We start from the raw sequence: 15,694 nt of genomic DNA, 5'->3' as shown, positions 1-15,694 counted from the left end.
TCTTCATTTTTTGCAATAATTTGAAAGTGATAGATATTAAGTCTTTTTAGATATTTGGTAGAATTCACCTGTGAAGCCATCTGGACCTTGACTTTTGTTTTGGGGGATTTTTTTGATTACTGATTCAATTTCATTACTAATAATCAGCCTATTCAGATTTTCTATTTCTTCATGATTCAGTATTGGAAGATTATATGATCTAGAAATTTTTCCATTTCTTCTAGGTTGTTTAATTTGTTGACATATAATTGTTCATAGTATTCTCTTATGATCCTTTGTATTTCTGTGGTGTCAAGTTGTAATTTTTCCTCTTTAATTTCTGATTCTACTTATTTAGGTAATCTCTTTTTTTCCTGATGAGCCTGGCTAAGTAAGTTTCTTGATTTTGTTCATCTTTTCAAAAGACCAACTCTTACTTTCATTGATCTCTTGTATTTTTTGTCTCTATTTCATTTATTTCCTCTATGATCTATTATTTTTTTCCTTCTTCTAACTTTGGTCTTTGCTTATTCTTCTTTTTGTAGTTCCTTTAAATGTATATTTAGATTCTTTATTTGAGATTTTTGTTTCTTGAGGTAGGCCTGTATCAGTATGAGCTTCCCTCTTAGGACTACTTTTGCTTTGTCCCATAGATTTTGCTTCTGCTAAATTTGGGTTTTTTTTGTTCTTTCTCTAATTGCTTTAGGTGCAAGGTTAGGTTGTTTATTTGAGATGTTTCCTGTTTCTTAAGGTAGGATTGTATTGCTGTAAACTTCCCTCTTAGAACTGCTTTTGCTGCATCCCATAGGTTTTGGGTCGTCGCGTCTCCATTGTCATTTGTTTCTAGGTATTTTTTGATCTCCTCTTTGATTTCTTCAGTGATCACTTTGTTATTAAGTAGTGTATTGTTTAGCCTCCATGTGTTTGTATTTTTAACAGCTCTTTTCCTGTAATTGATATCTAGTCTCATAGCATTGTGGTCAGAAAAGATAGTTGATACGATTTCAATTTTCTTAAATTTACCAAGGCTTGATTTGTGACCCAAGATATGATCTATCCTGGAGGATGTTCCATGAGCACTTGAGAAGAATGTGTATTCTGTTGTTTTTGGTTGGAATGTCCTATAAATATCAATTAAGTCCATCTTGTTTAATGTATCATTTAAAGCTTGTGTTTCCTTATTTATTTTCATTTTGGATGATCTGTCCATTGGTGAAAGTGGGGTGTTAAAGTCCCCTACTATGACTGTGTTACTGTCAATTTCCCCTTTTATGGCTGTTAGTATTTGCCTTATGTATTGAGGTGCTCCTATGTTGGGTGCATTAATATTTACAATTGTTATATCTTCTTCTTGGATCGATCCCTTGATCATTATGTAGTGTCCTTCTTTGTCTCTTGTAATAGTCTTTATTTTAAAGTCTATTTTGTCTGATATGAGAATTGCTACTCCAGCTTTCTTTTGATTTCCATTTGCATGGAATATCTTTTTCCACCCCCTCACTTTCAGTCTGTATGTGTCCCTGGGTCTGAAGTGGGTCTCTTGTAGACAGCATATATACGGGTCTTGTTTTTGTATCCATTCAGCGAGTCTTTGTCTTTTGGTGGGAGCATTTCATCCATTTACCTTTAAGGTAGTTATCAATATGTATGTTCCTATTCCCATTTTCTTAATTGTTTTGGGTTAGTTATTGTAGGTCTTTTCCTTCTTTTGTGTTTCCTGCCTAGAGAAGTTCCTTTAGCATTTGTTGTAAAGCTGGTTTGGTGGTGCTGAACTCTCTCAGCTTTTGCTTGTCTGTAAAGGTTTTAATTTCTCCATCAAATCTGAATGAGATCCTTGCTGGGTAGAGTAATCTTGGTTGTAGGTTTTTCTCCTTCATCACTTTAAATATGTTCTGCCACTCCCTTCTGGCTTGCAGAGTTTCTGCTGAAAGATCAGCTGTTAACTTTATGTCCCATAGATTTTGGACAGTTGTGTTTCCATTTTCATTTGTCTCAAGGTATATTTTTATTTCTTCTTTGATTTCTTCACTGACCATTGGTTGTTTAGCATCATGTTGTTTAGTCTCCACGTGTTTGTGTTTTTTCCAGTTTTCTTCTTGTAGTTGATTTCTAGTTTCATAGTGTTGTTGTCAGAAAAGATGATTAATATGATTTGAATCTTCTTTTATTTAATGTGACTTGTTTTGTGGCCTAACATGTGATGTATCTGGAGAATTTTCCATGTGTACTTGAAAAGAATGTGTGTTCTGCTGCTTTTTGATGGAATGTTCTATATGTGTATATATTAAGGTAATCTCATCTAATGTGTTAAAGCCAGTGTTTCTTTATTGATTTTCTGTCAGATGATATATCCATTGATGTAACTGGAGTATTATTGTATTTCTGTCTATTTCTTCAGTTATTTCTGTTAATATTTGCTTTATATATTTAGGTGCTCCTCTGTTGAGTGCATAAATGTTTACAAATGTTATATCATCTTGTTAGATTGACCCCTTTATCATAATTTAATGTCCTTCCTTGTTTTATTACAGTCTTTGCTTTAAAGTCTATTTTTTCTGATATAAGTACTGCTACCGTGGCTTTCTTTTAATTTCCGTTTGCATTGAATACCCTTTTCTATCCTATAACTTTCAGTCTGTGCGTGTCTTTAGATCTGAAGTGAGTTTCTTGCAGGCAGCATATATATCGGCCTTGTTTTTGTATCCATTCAGCCACTCTATGTCTTCTGATTGGAACATTAGTTCATTTAAATTTAAAGTGATTATTGATAGGTATTTACTTATAGCTATTTTGTTCATTGTTTGCTGGTTGTTTTTGTAGTTCTTCTCTCTTCTTGTCTTCTCCTCCCAGTTTCTTTCCTTGTGTTTTGATGGATTCCTTTAGTATGATGTTAGGGTTCCTTAAGAAAGTAAATCTTATAACCAACAAGGACCTACAGTATAGCACAGGGAACTCTGTTCAATATTCTGTAATAACCTAAATGGGAAAATAATGTGAAAAAGAATAGATACATGTATATGTATAACTGAATCACTTTGCTGTATAACCTGAAATTAACACAACATTGTTAATCAATTATACTCTAATATAAAATTTAAAAAAATTTTTAAAAAGAAAGTAAATCTTAAAAGTTCTCATCACAAGGAAAAAAAATGTAACCATGTATAGTGATGGATGTTAACTAGACTTATTGTGGTGACCATTTCACAGTATATACAAATATCAAATCATTATGCCGTACACCTGAAATTAGTGTAATGCTTATCTCAATTATATTGTAATAAAAAAGAAGATGACTCTGATTGTCCTCTGGATCTCTTTTAATTGTTTTGCATAATTAGGCCAGATTCATGTCTTCTAGGAACTGTGTAGTTTTCCAGGAAGTGATGCTTGAAGACATCAGAAATCTGGGAAATATGCCATTAGTGGGGAAGGCAGCAGAGTCTCAGTCTTTTCACTTCCCAGTTGTTTGACCTTGAGCAAGATCCTTTACCTCTCTGAGCTTTGGTTTCTTCATTTCTAAAACAAACTTAATATGTCTTCCCTACAGCACACAGTTGTTGTAAGGAATGAAGCATATCAACATGTTATCAGGATTTGCACTCTTACACTGCAAGTAAAGTCCCCATTCTGTAGGCCACTAAAATTGTGCCCTAGGACTGGCATCTATGCAGTGCCTGTGATAGGTATCTTCTGAAAGCCACCTTTGAAAGGAACAGAGTTCAGAGGTCACACTCAGGGATGGTGCAGGCTCAGGGTGGAAAGAGAGGTTGAGTCAGGTGTATGTGTGTGGCACCAAATCTCAGAAAGGGAGTTTTGAATACTGAGCACTTAAATTTTGGTATTGGGACAAAATGCTGATCTATGTTATCCTTTTCTCACCCCACTCAATTTTTTTCTTTCTTCTCCTGTTGTTCCAGGTGCATGATGACTGCAGGAGACGGTTTTCCAAGGAATGCTGGTTTGGAAGTCATCGATCATCAGTCATTCCTCCCACTGCCCTCAGCGACCCCAAGGGTGATGGTGAGTAGCTAAACTTTAATACATTGGGGAGGGAGGGAAGATGCAAAGCCTAGAGAAAAAGACTGCAATTAAATTAATCTGGTCAACCAATCAAACATTTCTGGGAGTACGAGTGTGCATATGTGTATAGACAGCTCATGTTTTTCTTTAGACCTTTGGGATGGTGAATACTGTTTATGGTGTACATGTATGTGGGCATGTTCTTTGTAGCCTCTGTCAAAATTGTTTCCAAATGATCAGAATTGATTTCAGCTTTTTCATGATTTCCAGACAGTAGATAATCCATGAAATAATTTTGTTTGCTTGCTGCCTACTTCATTGCCAAGGAAAAGCCAGCATTAGCTGGGAGCAAAGAAAGGAAAATAAAGAAGACTATACAGTTTCCTTAGAGAACAGAAGGGGGCAAGGATTCCTGTAACCATTACAACAGTTTTAGAACTAGACACAGCACATGTGTACACGTGTGCACATACATGTACATACACTCTGAGCCACTCTAGTCTCTTCCAGTTCATTTCCCAACCCCAACACAGATACAGACAGACATTGGTACATGGAATGAGCCACTCACAGTTTTCTGTGGGCAAGCATACTCATATGTCCCCATAATGACATGCACAGACACACATCCCTTACTCAGGGATGCATGCATATATTATTCTCAGAGCTACTCAAATATTTATCCACATAGAGTCACTTACCAGATAGCTGACTAGAGAGATGATGAGATTGATGACTTGGTAAATAAGAGATACTTGACTGGCTAGGAGAAAGAAGGGCCTAGGGGCAAGATGGAAAAGTATCAAACTAGTCAGCCAAGTCTACTCAGGCTGCTAATGAAAGTCAATGAAGTCTTGAATCTGAGACTTTGCTCACCCCACAGGGACCTGGGGAAGATGTCTTTGGACAGACTGAAGGATGGCTGCCTCAGCATCTTATAATCACCCCCAAATAGGTGTTAAGGGGCTGCCACCTCTCCTTTGTAATTGGCCCAACAGGTTCTGTGTTCTTGTGGAAGTTGGGTTTTTTAGTTTGTTTTTTCCCATCTTATATCATTTCTTGTTCTTGTTATAGATGGTCAACTAATCGCATTACTACTTTCTTTTGCTTTCCACCAATGACATATTATTGCTTAGAAGCACCTGTGCTAATCCATTCTTTTTGCGTAATGTCTCATACAATGCCCCATGAGTTAGCTTTTAGCCTTTCATCCTAGTCATCTGCAATCTTGATCCAATTGAATGTCACTCTTGAGAGCCCTTCTTTCTATCATGCGTTACTTGGCCTGTGGTTCCTTAGGAGTATCTTTTGAAACCTCCATATTTCTTGACTCTTTCTGGCTTCTTGGCCTAGGCAAACACACTCTTTAATGTTCCCTGTTGGGAAGTCCCACCCATCTTAGAGATGATGAGGTCATTAAAGATGATCTGGTCCAACCCTCTGGCCAGGCTAGGGAATCCCTTCTCCAGCATCCAAGGTGGAGGCATCCACTTGATGACTTTCTGAGGAAGCACATGCCATTGCTGATTAGCATTCATTCATTATTTATTCAGTCAACAAACTCTAATTTCTGATGTCTTCTAATTTCCCTTTTTCCTACCCTATCTGCTTGGTAAATTTCTTCTCTCATCCTAGAGGGTGAGAACAATGTCAAACATTGTCTCCTGTTTAAAAGCTTCTGTAATTACCCCTCCCCATTTCTCCAGACAAATAAATTACTTCCTTTGCTATAAACCCAGAACACATACCTCAGAGCACTTAACACACTATATTATAGTTCGTCACATGTATATCTCCCACTCCAGACTGTGAGCTCTTGTATCACTAGCACTTAACTCAAACCCGGATACATGGTATATTCACAGTCAAGATTTGTTACATGAATTCATTAATACATTTACTGAATACTGCATATATGTAAGGCTCAGTGATGAACAATGTAGAGAATAAGATATGACTAAGACAGGATCCCTGATTCATATGGGGACAAAACAGTATAATGCAGTGTTTGTCAAATGCAAGAATGCCTCAGAATCACCCAGAAGGCTTTTTAAAACACAGATTTCTAGGCCCTATGCCCCTGCCCCAGAGCTTTTGATTCAGTAGATCTGGGTAGGGCACAAGAATTTCCATTTCTTACAAGAAATGATGCTGATACTACTACTCCCGGGAGCATACTCCATCATTTACTAACTGTGTGACCTTGGGCAAGTTACTTAACCTCTCTGTGCCTCATGTATCATTTGTTTTCTGCCAATAGGGAATAAAAGTTGTACTCAAGTGCGTTATGAGGGTTAAATGAGTTGGTATCTGTAAAAGAGAATTTTAAAATACAGGAAGGGGAACAGGAAGCCAACCTTATGCTAATTTAGCATCCTTCTGTGGTACGAACTGAACAAATTTGAGAGGGACTGTTGGCTCCTTGGTTTTGGGCACTGTGATTATATTAATGTAGCTCAAAGAAGCACCATCTTTTTTTTTTTTTTAAGCTCTTTCAGACTGTTGACTCATCTGGAGCTTAAAGTCAAGTAAATCCCCTAAGCCCTTTTCACGCTTGATGCTGCCAAGCCAAGTTCCTATTGTCTTGTTCTGCTGCAACTTATGTCCTTGAGCCTAAAGGCCAAGCTTCACATTTATCCCCTTTTCAGCTTGTTGACTTTGACCCTACTGCCTGTTAAGGTCATTTTTCAATCTTGATTCTGTCATCCAGTGGCTCTCCCTCCAGCTTTGGGTGCTTCAAAGTTGACAAGCTAGCCTTCCATGTTTTTATTTGAATTGGTTAAAATTGTTGAATAGTACTGGCCATTCCCTTACAATTAACATCAGCCTATTCAAAAGCAACCTTGTGGACATGATCATTTACCTGGTTATGAATCTGCCTAATATCACTATATTGCAGGCCACAATACCATCCATTTTTGTCACCTTGTTCACAGGATTCGTCTAACATCTTGTTGTCATTTTATGTGGGCCCTGTCACCTCTCTCCCTCACTTACTCCACAGCAGCCATGCTATTCTCTTCACTGTCCACAAACATCCCAGGCAGTCTCCCTTCTCTGGGTGGGTTCTTATTCTTCCTCTTGACCCCCAAAAAACTCTTCCCCCAGATATCTGCATTGCTCATTACCTCACTTCATTCAAATGTCATCTCACCAGAGAAGCCATCCCTGACCACCTGTCTAAAACAACACCCCCTTCAGTCTCCATTCCCCTTTCCCTGCTTTATTTTTCTTCATATGGCATTATTTTCTATATTTATTTGTGTGTTTATTTATGGTCTGCATCCTTCCATTAGAATATAAATTCCACAAGAGCAAAGATCATTTCTATCTTGTCCATCACTGTATATCAGAACATAACAAAGACAGGCACAAAGAATGCCCTCAATACATATATGTTGAATGAATGAATGAATGTCTTAACTACCATTGTGTTAACATATTTTTTGTAGAAAAATGTTGAAAAGGGATAACATGTTCAGGGAGGGTAACTACTTCCAAGCTATGCTACTGAAGGGACATAGCAGACTCCCCTTGTAGCTATGAGCCCTGGCAAGCCCTGAAGGTTTGGTGCATGACAGGCTAGCTGGCTCAGGAGGTTTTCAAGCTCCACTGGCCAGTGAGTAGAAATTGGCCCATAGAAGAAGTTTGCTTTAGATTTTTCCAGGCAAAACAGCCATGAAATCTGCTCAAGTCAGTAGTCTTCTTCTTCAGGCTCCCTTTTACCCAGGCTACAACAAATGGGACACTTCAACTTGCCTCTCTCCCCATGGCACACACCATTCAGGAGCAAGCCACATGCTTTTTTCCCTTTGCATTTATTTTTGCTGGGGCATCCCTGGCAAGCCACGAGCTCAGAGGTTTGGAGGCTCACAATTTGTCTAGCATCTCCTATGAGGCCATTGCTCACAGCCTGTCTCCCTGCCAACAGGCTCTACGACTCAGTATGAGCTGGCAGGCTTTGGCAATTTAGACTGCTATAACTCCACTTCTCTATGGGGAACTTCAGTGTTGGGGATTATTTAAAGCCTCTCTCTTGTCCAGACAATTTCCCTATAGTCTTGTTTCCCTGATAATTGGTATGATAACTTAGATTGCTCTGCCAGAACTTTAGAGGAGTGATTAAAGCTCCCTTCTTCACTCCACATTGTCCACATTGATATGTTCTGTCATTAGCTCCTGGCTGAAAGGTAGCCTTTTCTCCCCATCTCTCCTGACCTTGTATCTTCTCAGTGTAAGAACTGAGCTATCCCAGGCAGAGAGAGGACAAGTTGGGTGTGCTGATCCTCCTCCTGGGTTCTCAACCTTCTCCTTCTTCAGTTTTCCCTTGACATTTCATTGATCTTTGGTTGTGGCACCAGTTTTTTTTTTTATTCCTTGTGTTCCAATACACTGCTGTGTATGAATCTGTCTCCCCAGCTTGAGGGCAAGAGCTAGACCCCTAGCAGTATGTAGCATGATGATTGGCATGTAGTAGTTGCTCAGCAAATGTTGGTTACCTGGCAACAGCTGGGCAAAGACCAGCTGTTGTTGTTTTCTTAAATAAAAGCCCCTTTGGGTTGAGTCTAACTTCCCCTCTGTTCCTCAGTCTCAGAGGCACAGGGAAGCTGTGGGAGGTGTTGGATGTCTATTATCTTGATTGTGGTGATGGTATCATGGGTGTTTGCATATGTCTGAACTCATTAAATTGTACACATTAAATATATGCAGTTCTTTGTATATCAATTATACCTCAATAAAGCTGTTTTTAAAAAGTCTTTGTAAAATTTGATGTTAAGTCATGCCTTGCTTCCATCTAAATGGCCCTTTTCTTTTTTTCCCTTTTCTTTCTGTTGTATGCATTATTAGGCCAATTAGAAGTATGTCCAGATTTCTGGAATCTTGATTGGTCTTCAGCCTGTTCATGCCCCCTTCTCATCTTCATCAACTCCAAAAGCGGCGATCACCAAGGGATCGTCTTCCTCCGGAAATTCAAGCAATACCTTAACCCGTCTCAAGTGTTTGACCTTTCGAAGGGTGGACCTGAAGCCGGGTAAGCATGGGGTAAGGGATGTAGTTACGGGTATAGAAGGGACTCCCCCCTCTACACATTCTAGAGTAGGATAGGCTTCCTGAAATAATTAGTTCTAGTACCTGGGCAGGAAAGGTCTATTTTCTCAAGTCAGGACACAAACACAACTCCACAGCATCTTGAGTTGGCTGGCTGGAGGACTTTTAGCCCTCTCCCAGAAATCCTTTCAAGCCTATGTCCTGCTCTCAGATTTGCTTCACCTTTTCCAGTTGGAAAAGGTAACTATGTCTCCTGACTTCAGAGGAGGAGGCAAATGGATATTATTTTCCACCTTTCCTGTCACTCACTCTTTTTCTTGGGGGCAAGTAGGTACATCTCTACTACAGGCCTGTTTTATTTAGAGACCATCTGGCTGTTCAGCCCTGGTTTCTGTGAACCCACTGGCAACTGTGCAAGACATTCTTCCTGGGTCTCAGCAAGTAGATTAGGCTAGGCAACTAGTAACTTCCAGAACAAGGTTGGGCAAAGAAGAGTGTAGGTTGAGGCAAGGCCCGATCTCCAGGATTGCCTGTGGGAGCATTCCCTATGATCTTAGGTACACAGAGAGATAGGGGTTAAGGGAAAGGAAACAGGTAGCCTGATAGCAGGGTGCAGAAGCAGCAGTCCTTAGCTCCTGGCACATTGTAAGAAAGAGTTGTAAAACTCATCAGCTCATGAAATGACTCCCCTTTCCCCTCTTCCTTCCAGACTCTGCATGTTCAAGAACTTTGCTCGCTTTCGCATTGTGGTTTGTGGTGGAGACGGCAGCGTGAGCTGGGTCTTATCTCTGATTGATGCCTTTGGATTACAGGAACGGGTGAGTCCCTAGCTGACTTAATTTAACCATTGCTAAAGAGACTGGCGGTGTGGAACTGCTTATCCCAAGAAGTCCCTGGTCTTTACTCTCCTTGTCTATAAAATACACGTTTCCTACTGGTTTCACAGTCAACCTGACTGGTAGATTCCCAATCTAAGCCTGCTCACCTATACCATTTTCTGGTTATCTAACAGTAGGAAGGAAGAAAGAGGAAGTTAGCAGAAAAAAATGAGCAGTGCTCTAATTCCCAAGCCCCAAAATGAAGATTTGAAGGGGAGGAAAGCAAGAAAAAAAGAAGTGGCATCAGGCAGCATTCAGCCCCCAATTCCCTACCCCTCCTGAGGCCACTTTCTTCCCTGAGTCTCTAGAGTAGCAGAAGTGCTCCTCTACCTCTCCCCCCTCTCCCTAAGCAGCCCCCTGCTCTTCTGACTGCAGTAGCTTTATCTCCTTAAGGCACCTTACCTCTTTGGCCCAGCCTAGATAGAAATTTGTGGCTATATTTCTCTTTTATAAGCATGGCTACAAATATTGTCACATTCCAGCAACTTTTCCCCTTACTGAGTAGGTTCTGTATTGCCAAGAGTGGGATCCAACTCCTTAGGGAAAATTTCACTCAACTTCAAACATCTTCCTATTACACTTCCTAAAATCATAGGTCCCTTATTGCCACTAGTTTTGAAACCATATTTTTTTTTCCCAAAAAGCACCCTCTGGGTTCTTTTATGGGTGGATCTTGGTAGGATTGTCTGAAAAGGGTGCCTGGTTTTGTTCTTGCAGTGTCAGCTGGCAGTCATCCCTCTTGGAACCGGTAATGATCTGGCCCGTGTCCTTGGCTGGGGTGCATTCTGGAACAAAAACAAATCGCCTCTGAACATCCTCAACAGAGTGGAGCAAGCTGGTGTGAGGATTCTAGACAGGTGAGTAGCTGAAAGATCAGGTCGTTGTGGCTCTTTCATTCCCTTGCCAGTTACTCCCAGTTACATCATCTCAATCAGGAATGTTCTAAACTCCCTCACAGAGCTTCATTGCCTTTCTGGCTTCGGTGCAAGGAAATTTGGGGGACCTTGCCTATTAAGAAGCCAGGGTCTACTGTGTATCCTTTAAACATCACTGAAGCCCCTCCTCAAACTTAAAAGATCCTAGAGCAGGAGCCCCCATTGGTAAATTTCAAGGGTTCTATAAACCTCCTTCAAATTGCATAGCTAATTATCCATGTAAGCATATTTTTTCCTTGGGAAAGTTTCCATCTTTCTGTTCTATTCTAGGATAGTATAGAAACTATTCTATAGCTTTATCAGGTACTCAAAGAAACTCAAAAAAAGAGGGCTCATAAACAATTGGCCTGGATTATCTGTGTCCTAGAGAAGAGACAGTATTCCCCCTCCAATCTTCTGAGAAGAAAGACTTTCTATGTGGGGGCATAGTATTTGATTTATGACTGCTCATAAGGATAACCTGGGGAGCTTTTTCAAGGTACCAAGCTGGGCCCTACCACAAATATTCTTTTTTTTTTTAAATTAATTAATTAATTAATTTATTTATTTATGGCTGTGCTGGGTCTTCATTTCTGTGCGAGGGCTTTCTCTAGTTGCAGCAAGTGGGAGCCACTCTTCATCGCGGTGCGCGGGCCTCTCACTATCGCGGCCTCTCTTGTTGTGGAGCACAGGCTCCAGACGCGCAGGCTCAGTAGTTGTGGCTCACAGGCCTAGTTGCTCCGCGGCATGTGGGATCTTCCCAGACCAGGGCTCGAACCAGTGTCCCCTGCATTGGCAGGCAGATTCTCAACCACTGCGCCTCCAGGGAAGCCCCCACAAATATTCTTATTCAGTAGGTCTTGGGTAGAGCCCTGGTACGTGTATTTTACAAAAGCACCTCAGGTGACCTTGGTAGTTACCACTGCTTGAGAAGCACTGCTCTCTGAGAACTCTGTGGTGGAATTCCTTCCATCACACTGGCCTTGAGAAGTCATGAAGCAGAGGTCTCTCTTGGGGTATACCTTGAGATCACGTGACCTGAGATAACTTGGGCATCCCCTACAACTCATTCCTACCCATCACATAAATATTTTGACCCCTTTCGTGACATGTGAAGCATTGGTGCCAACCTGTGATGAAACAGAGCCCTAAATATCTGTCTTTAAACTTCATTTCAGATGGAGTGTGATGATCCGGGAGACTCCCAGACAAACCCCACTGCTAAGAGGACAAGTTGAAATGGATGTACCCCGATTTGAGGTAACAACTGCCTAGCTATAATTCAGGCCAACATCTTTATTACACATTGAAATAATAGGCTAAACCCAGAGAGAAGCTTTTGTATAGTCCATGGGCTTGATAAGGATGAGATCATTCAGGATTGGGGACATTTCAATTAGCAGTTATTTACCAAAAACTGTGTTAGGTGTTGGGGATATAATTCAGTCAGCCATTTACTTATGCATTCACTCAAAATATTTATGGAAAGTATGGATTAACTACAGTGTGTTCCTTCCTCTTCAATTTTTGGAATAGTTTGAGAATAATATGTATTAACTCTTCTTTGTATGTTTGGTAGAACTCCCCTGTGAAGCCATCCAGTCATGGATTTTGGTTAGCTGGGAGTTTTTTAAATTACAAATTCAGTTTCACTATTAGTGATCAGTCTGTTCAGATTGTCTATTTCTTCCTGATTCAGTCTTTAAAGATTGTATGTTTCTAGAAATGTGTCTATTTCTTCTAGGTTGTTCAATTTGTTGACATATAACTGTTCATAGTATTCTTTTATGATTTTTTGAATATCTGTGGTATTGGTTGTTATGTCTCCGCTTTAATTTCTTATTTTATTTGGGTCCTCTCTCTTTTCTTCTTGGTGAGCCTCACTAAAGGTTTATCAATTTTATCTTTTCAAAGGACCAGATCTTGGTTTCATTAATCTTTTCTATTGTTTTTTTGGTCTCTGTTTTATTTATTTCCTTCTGATCTTTATTATTTCCTGCCTTCTGATGACTTGGAGCTTTGTTTGCTCTTTTTCTAATTCTTTTAGTTGGTAATATAAGTTGTTTGAGATTTTTCTTGTTTCTTGAGGTAGGCCTGTATCACTGTAAACGTCCCTCTTAGAACTGCTTTGCTGCATCCCACAGATTTTGGAATGTTGTGTCTCCATTTTCATTTGTATCAAGGTACTTTCTGATTTCCTCTTTGATTTCATCATTGTCCCATCTTTTTTTTTAACATCTTTATTGGAGTATAATTGTTTACAATGGTGTGTTAGTTTCTGCTTTATAACAAAGTGAATCAGCTATACATATATATATATATCCCCATATCTCCTCCCTCTTGTGTCTCCCTCCCACACTCCCTATCCCACCCCTCTAGGTGATCACAAAGCACTGAGCTGATCTCCCTGTGCTATGTGGCTGTTTCCCACTAGCTATCTATTTTACACTTGGTAGTAGTGTATATATGTCCATGCCACTCTCTCACTTCGTCCCAGCTTACCCTTCCCACTCCCTGTGTGCTCAAGTCCATTCTCTATGTCTGTGTCTTTATCCCTGTCCTGCCTCTAGGTTCTTCAGAACCTTTTTTTATTTTTTTTTTAGATTCCATATATATGTGTTAGCATATGGTATTTGTTTTTCTCTTTCTGACTTACTTCACTCTGTATGACAGACTCTAGGTCCATCCACCTCACTACAAATAACTCAATTTCATTTCTTTTTATGGCTGAGTAATATTCCATTGTATATATGTGCCACATCTTCTTTATCCATTCGTCTGTTGATGGACACTTAGGTTGCTTCCGTGTCCTGGCTATTGTAAATAGAGCTGCAATGAACATTGTGGTACATGACTCTTTTTGAATTATGTCCCATTGGTTTATTTAGTAGCATGTTGTTTAGTCTCCTGTTTGTGTTTTTCCATTTTACTTCCTGTAATTGATTTCTAGTTTCATACTGTTGTGGTCAGAAAAAATGCTTGATATAATTTCTATCTTCTTAAATTTGTTGAGACTTGTTTTATGGCCTAGCATGTGATCTATCCTGGAGAACATCCCAGGTGCACTTGAAAAGAATATGTATTCTGCTGCTTTTGGATAGAATGTCCTGTAGATAAGTCCAACTGTTCTATTGTGTCATTTAAGACACCATTTCCTTATTGATTTTCTCTCTGGATGATCTGTCCATTAAAATAAGTGAAGTGTTAAAGTCCCCTACCATTTTTGTATTATTGTCAATTTCTCCCCTCATGTTTGTTAATATTTCCTTTATATATTTGGTGTTCCTGTATTAGGTGTGTATATGATAAAGAGTGTTATATCCTCTTATTGTATTGATCATTTTATCATTATATAATACCCTTAATCTTTTGTTATAGACTTTGTTTTAAAGATTATTTTGTCCTATATGAATATTATTACCCCTGTTTTCTTGTCGTTTCAATTTACATGAAATATCTTTTTCCATCCTCTGACTTTCAGTCTGTGTGTGTCTAACTCGAAGTGAGTCTCTTGTAAGCAGCATATAGATGGGTCTTCTTTTTTCATCCAATCAGCCACCCTATGTCTTTCAATTGGAGTATTTAGTCCAATGACCTTTAAAGTGATTATTGATAGGTATGTACTTATTGCCATTTTGTTATTTGTATTCTGGTTGTGTTTGTACTTCTCTGTTCTTTTCTTCTTCTTTTAGTTTCTTCTTTTGTGGTTTGATGGTTTTCTTTCTTGGTTTGCTTGTGTTCCTTTCTCTCTAGTTTTATATATCTATTGTAGGTTTTTAATTTGTGGTTACCAAGGGGTTCCTATATGTTGACCTACGACTGTATCTACTTTTTAAAAACTGTTAGTCATTTAAGTTCAAACACATTCTAAAATATCTACTTTTTTTACTCCCCTCCCCCCACATTTTGTGTTTTTAATGTCATATTTTACATCTCCATGTTTATCCCTTCACAGTTTATTGTAGTTATACTTGATTTTACATTTTTTTCTTTAAATCTTTGTACTAGCTTACTTAATTGGTTGATCCTCAGCCTTTATTATATATTTGCCTTTACTAGTGGAATTTGTTCCTTTCCCATAGAAATTTACTTTTTGTTATAGCCTTTTCAATTAGAGAAAACCCTTTAACATTTCTTTTAGGGTAGGTTAAGTATTGCTCAATTCTTTTAGTTTTTGCTTGTCTGAGAAGTTCTTTATCTCTCCTTCAATTCTAAATGATAATCTTGCTGGGAGAGCATCCTAGCTTGCAGGTTTTTCCCTTTTAGCACTTTATATATATATCATGTCCTACCTTCTGGCCTGCAAGTTTTCTGAAGAGAAATCAGTTGATAGCCTTATGCGGATTCCCTTATATATGACTCTTTGATTTTCTCTTGCTGCCTTTAGAATTCTTTATCTTAAACTTTTGCCATTTTAATTATTATGTCTTGGTATGCATCTGTTTGGGTTCATCTTGTTTGGGACCCTCTATGCTTCTTGTACCTGGATATTGGTTTCCTTCTTCAGTTTCAAGAAATTTTCAATCATAACTTCATCAAATATACTTTTAAGCCCCCTCTCCCTCTCTCTTCTTCTGGGACCCCTATAATGCTGATGTTGGTATGCTTTGTGTTGTCCCAAATGTCCCTTAAACTGTTCTCATTTTTAAAAATTTTCTTTTTACTATTCCAATTGGATGATTTCCATTATTCTATCTTCCAGATCACTTATTCATTCTTCTGTATCACCTAGTCTGCCGTTAATTCCTTCTAGTGTGTTTTTCATTTCACCTTTTAAAATTTTTTATTTCCTTGTTAAAATTCTGTGTTCATCTATTCTTTTCCCTAATTCAGTTAGCCTATCTATTACTA

At 38.9% G+C, this 15,694-nt stretch overlaps 2 protein-coding genes across 4 annotated transcripts in view; one reads left to right on the top strand and one right to left on the bottom strand.

The window, feature by feature from the left end:
* LOC309620043 (G2/mitotic-specific cyclin-B3-like) overlaps window positions 1–15,694 on the bottom strand; it is a 187,728-nt gene that overhangs the window by 48,604 nt on the left and 123,430 nt on the right. The window lies entirely within an intron of this gene.
* Window positions 1–15,694, top strand: part of DGKK (diacylglycerol kinase kappa) — a 164,392-nt gene that overhangs the window by 118,552 nt on the left and 30,146 nt on the right. For all 3 annotated transcript variants that reach the window (XM_082376009.1, XM_082376007.1, XM_082376008.1), the window contains exons 8-12: window positions 3,900–4,002; window positions 8,851–9,034; window positions 9,761–9,869; window positions 10,647–10,786; window positions 12,022–12,103. In XM_082376009.1, the coding sequence (XP_082232135.1) occupies window positions 3,900–4,002; window positions 8,851–9,034; window positions 9,761–9,869; window positions 10,647–10,786; window positions 12,022–12,103 (618 nt within the window). The remainder of the gene's footprint in view (window positions 1–3,899; window positions 4,003–8,850; window positions 9,035–9,760; window positions 9,870–10,646; window positions 10,787–12,021; window positions 12,104–15,694) is intronic.

The sequence above is a fragment of the Balaenoptera borealis genome (assembly GCF_965194805.1).
Source record: "Balaenoptera borealis genome assembly, chromosome: X".
In the NCBI taxonomy this organism is placed as follows: domain Eukaryota; kingdom Metazoa; phylum Chordata; class Mammalia; order Artiodactyla; family Balaenopteridae; genus Balaenoptera; species Balaenoptera borealis.
The sequence above is the reverse complement of the archived record's forward strand: the minus strand, read 5'-3'. Positions and strand labels throughout refer to the sequence as shown.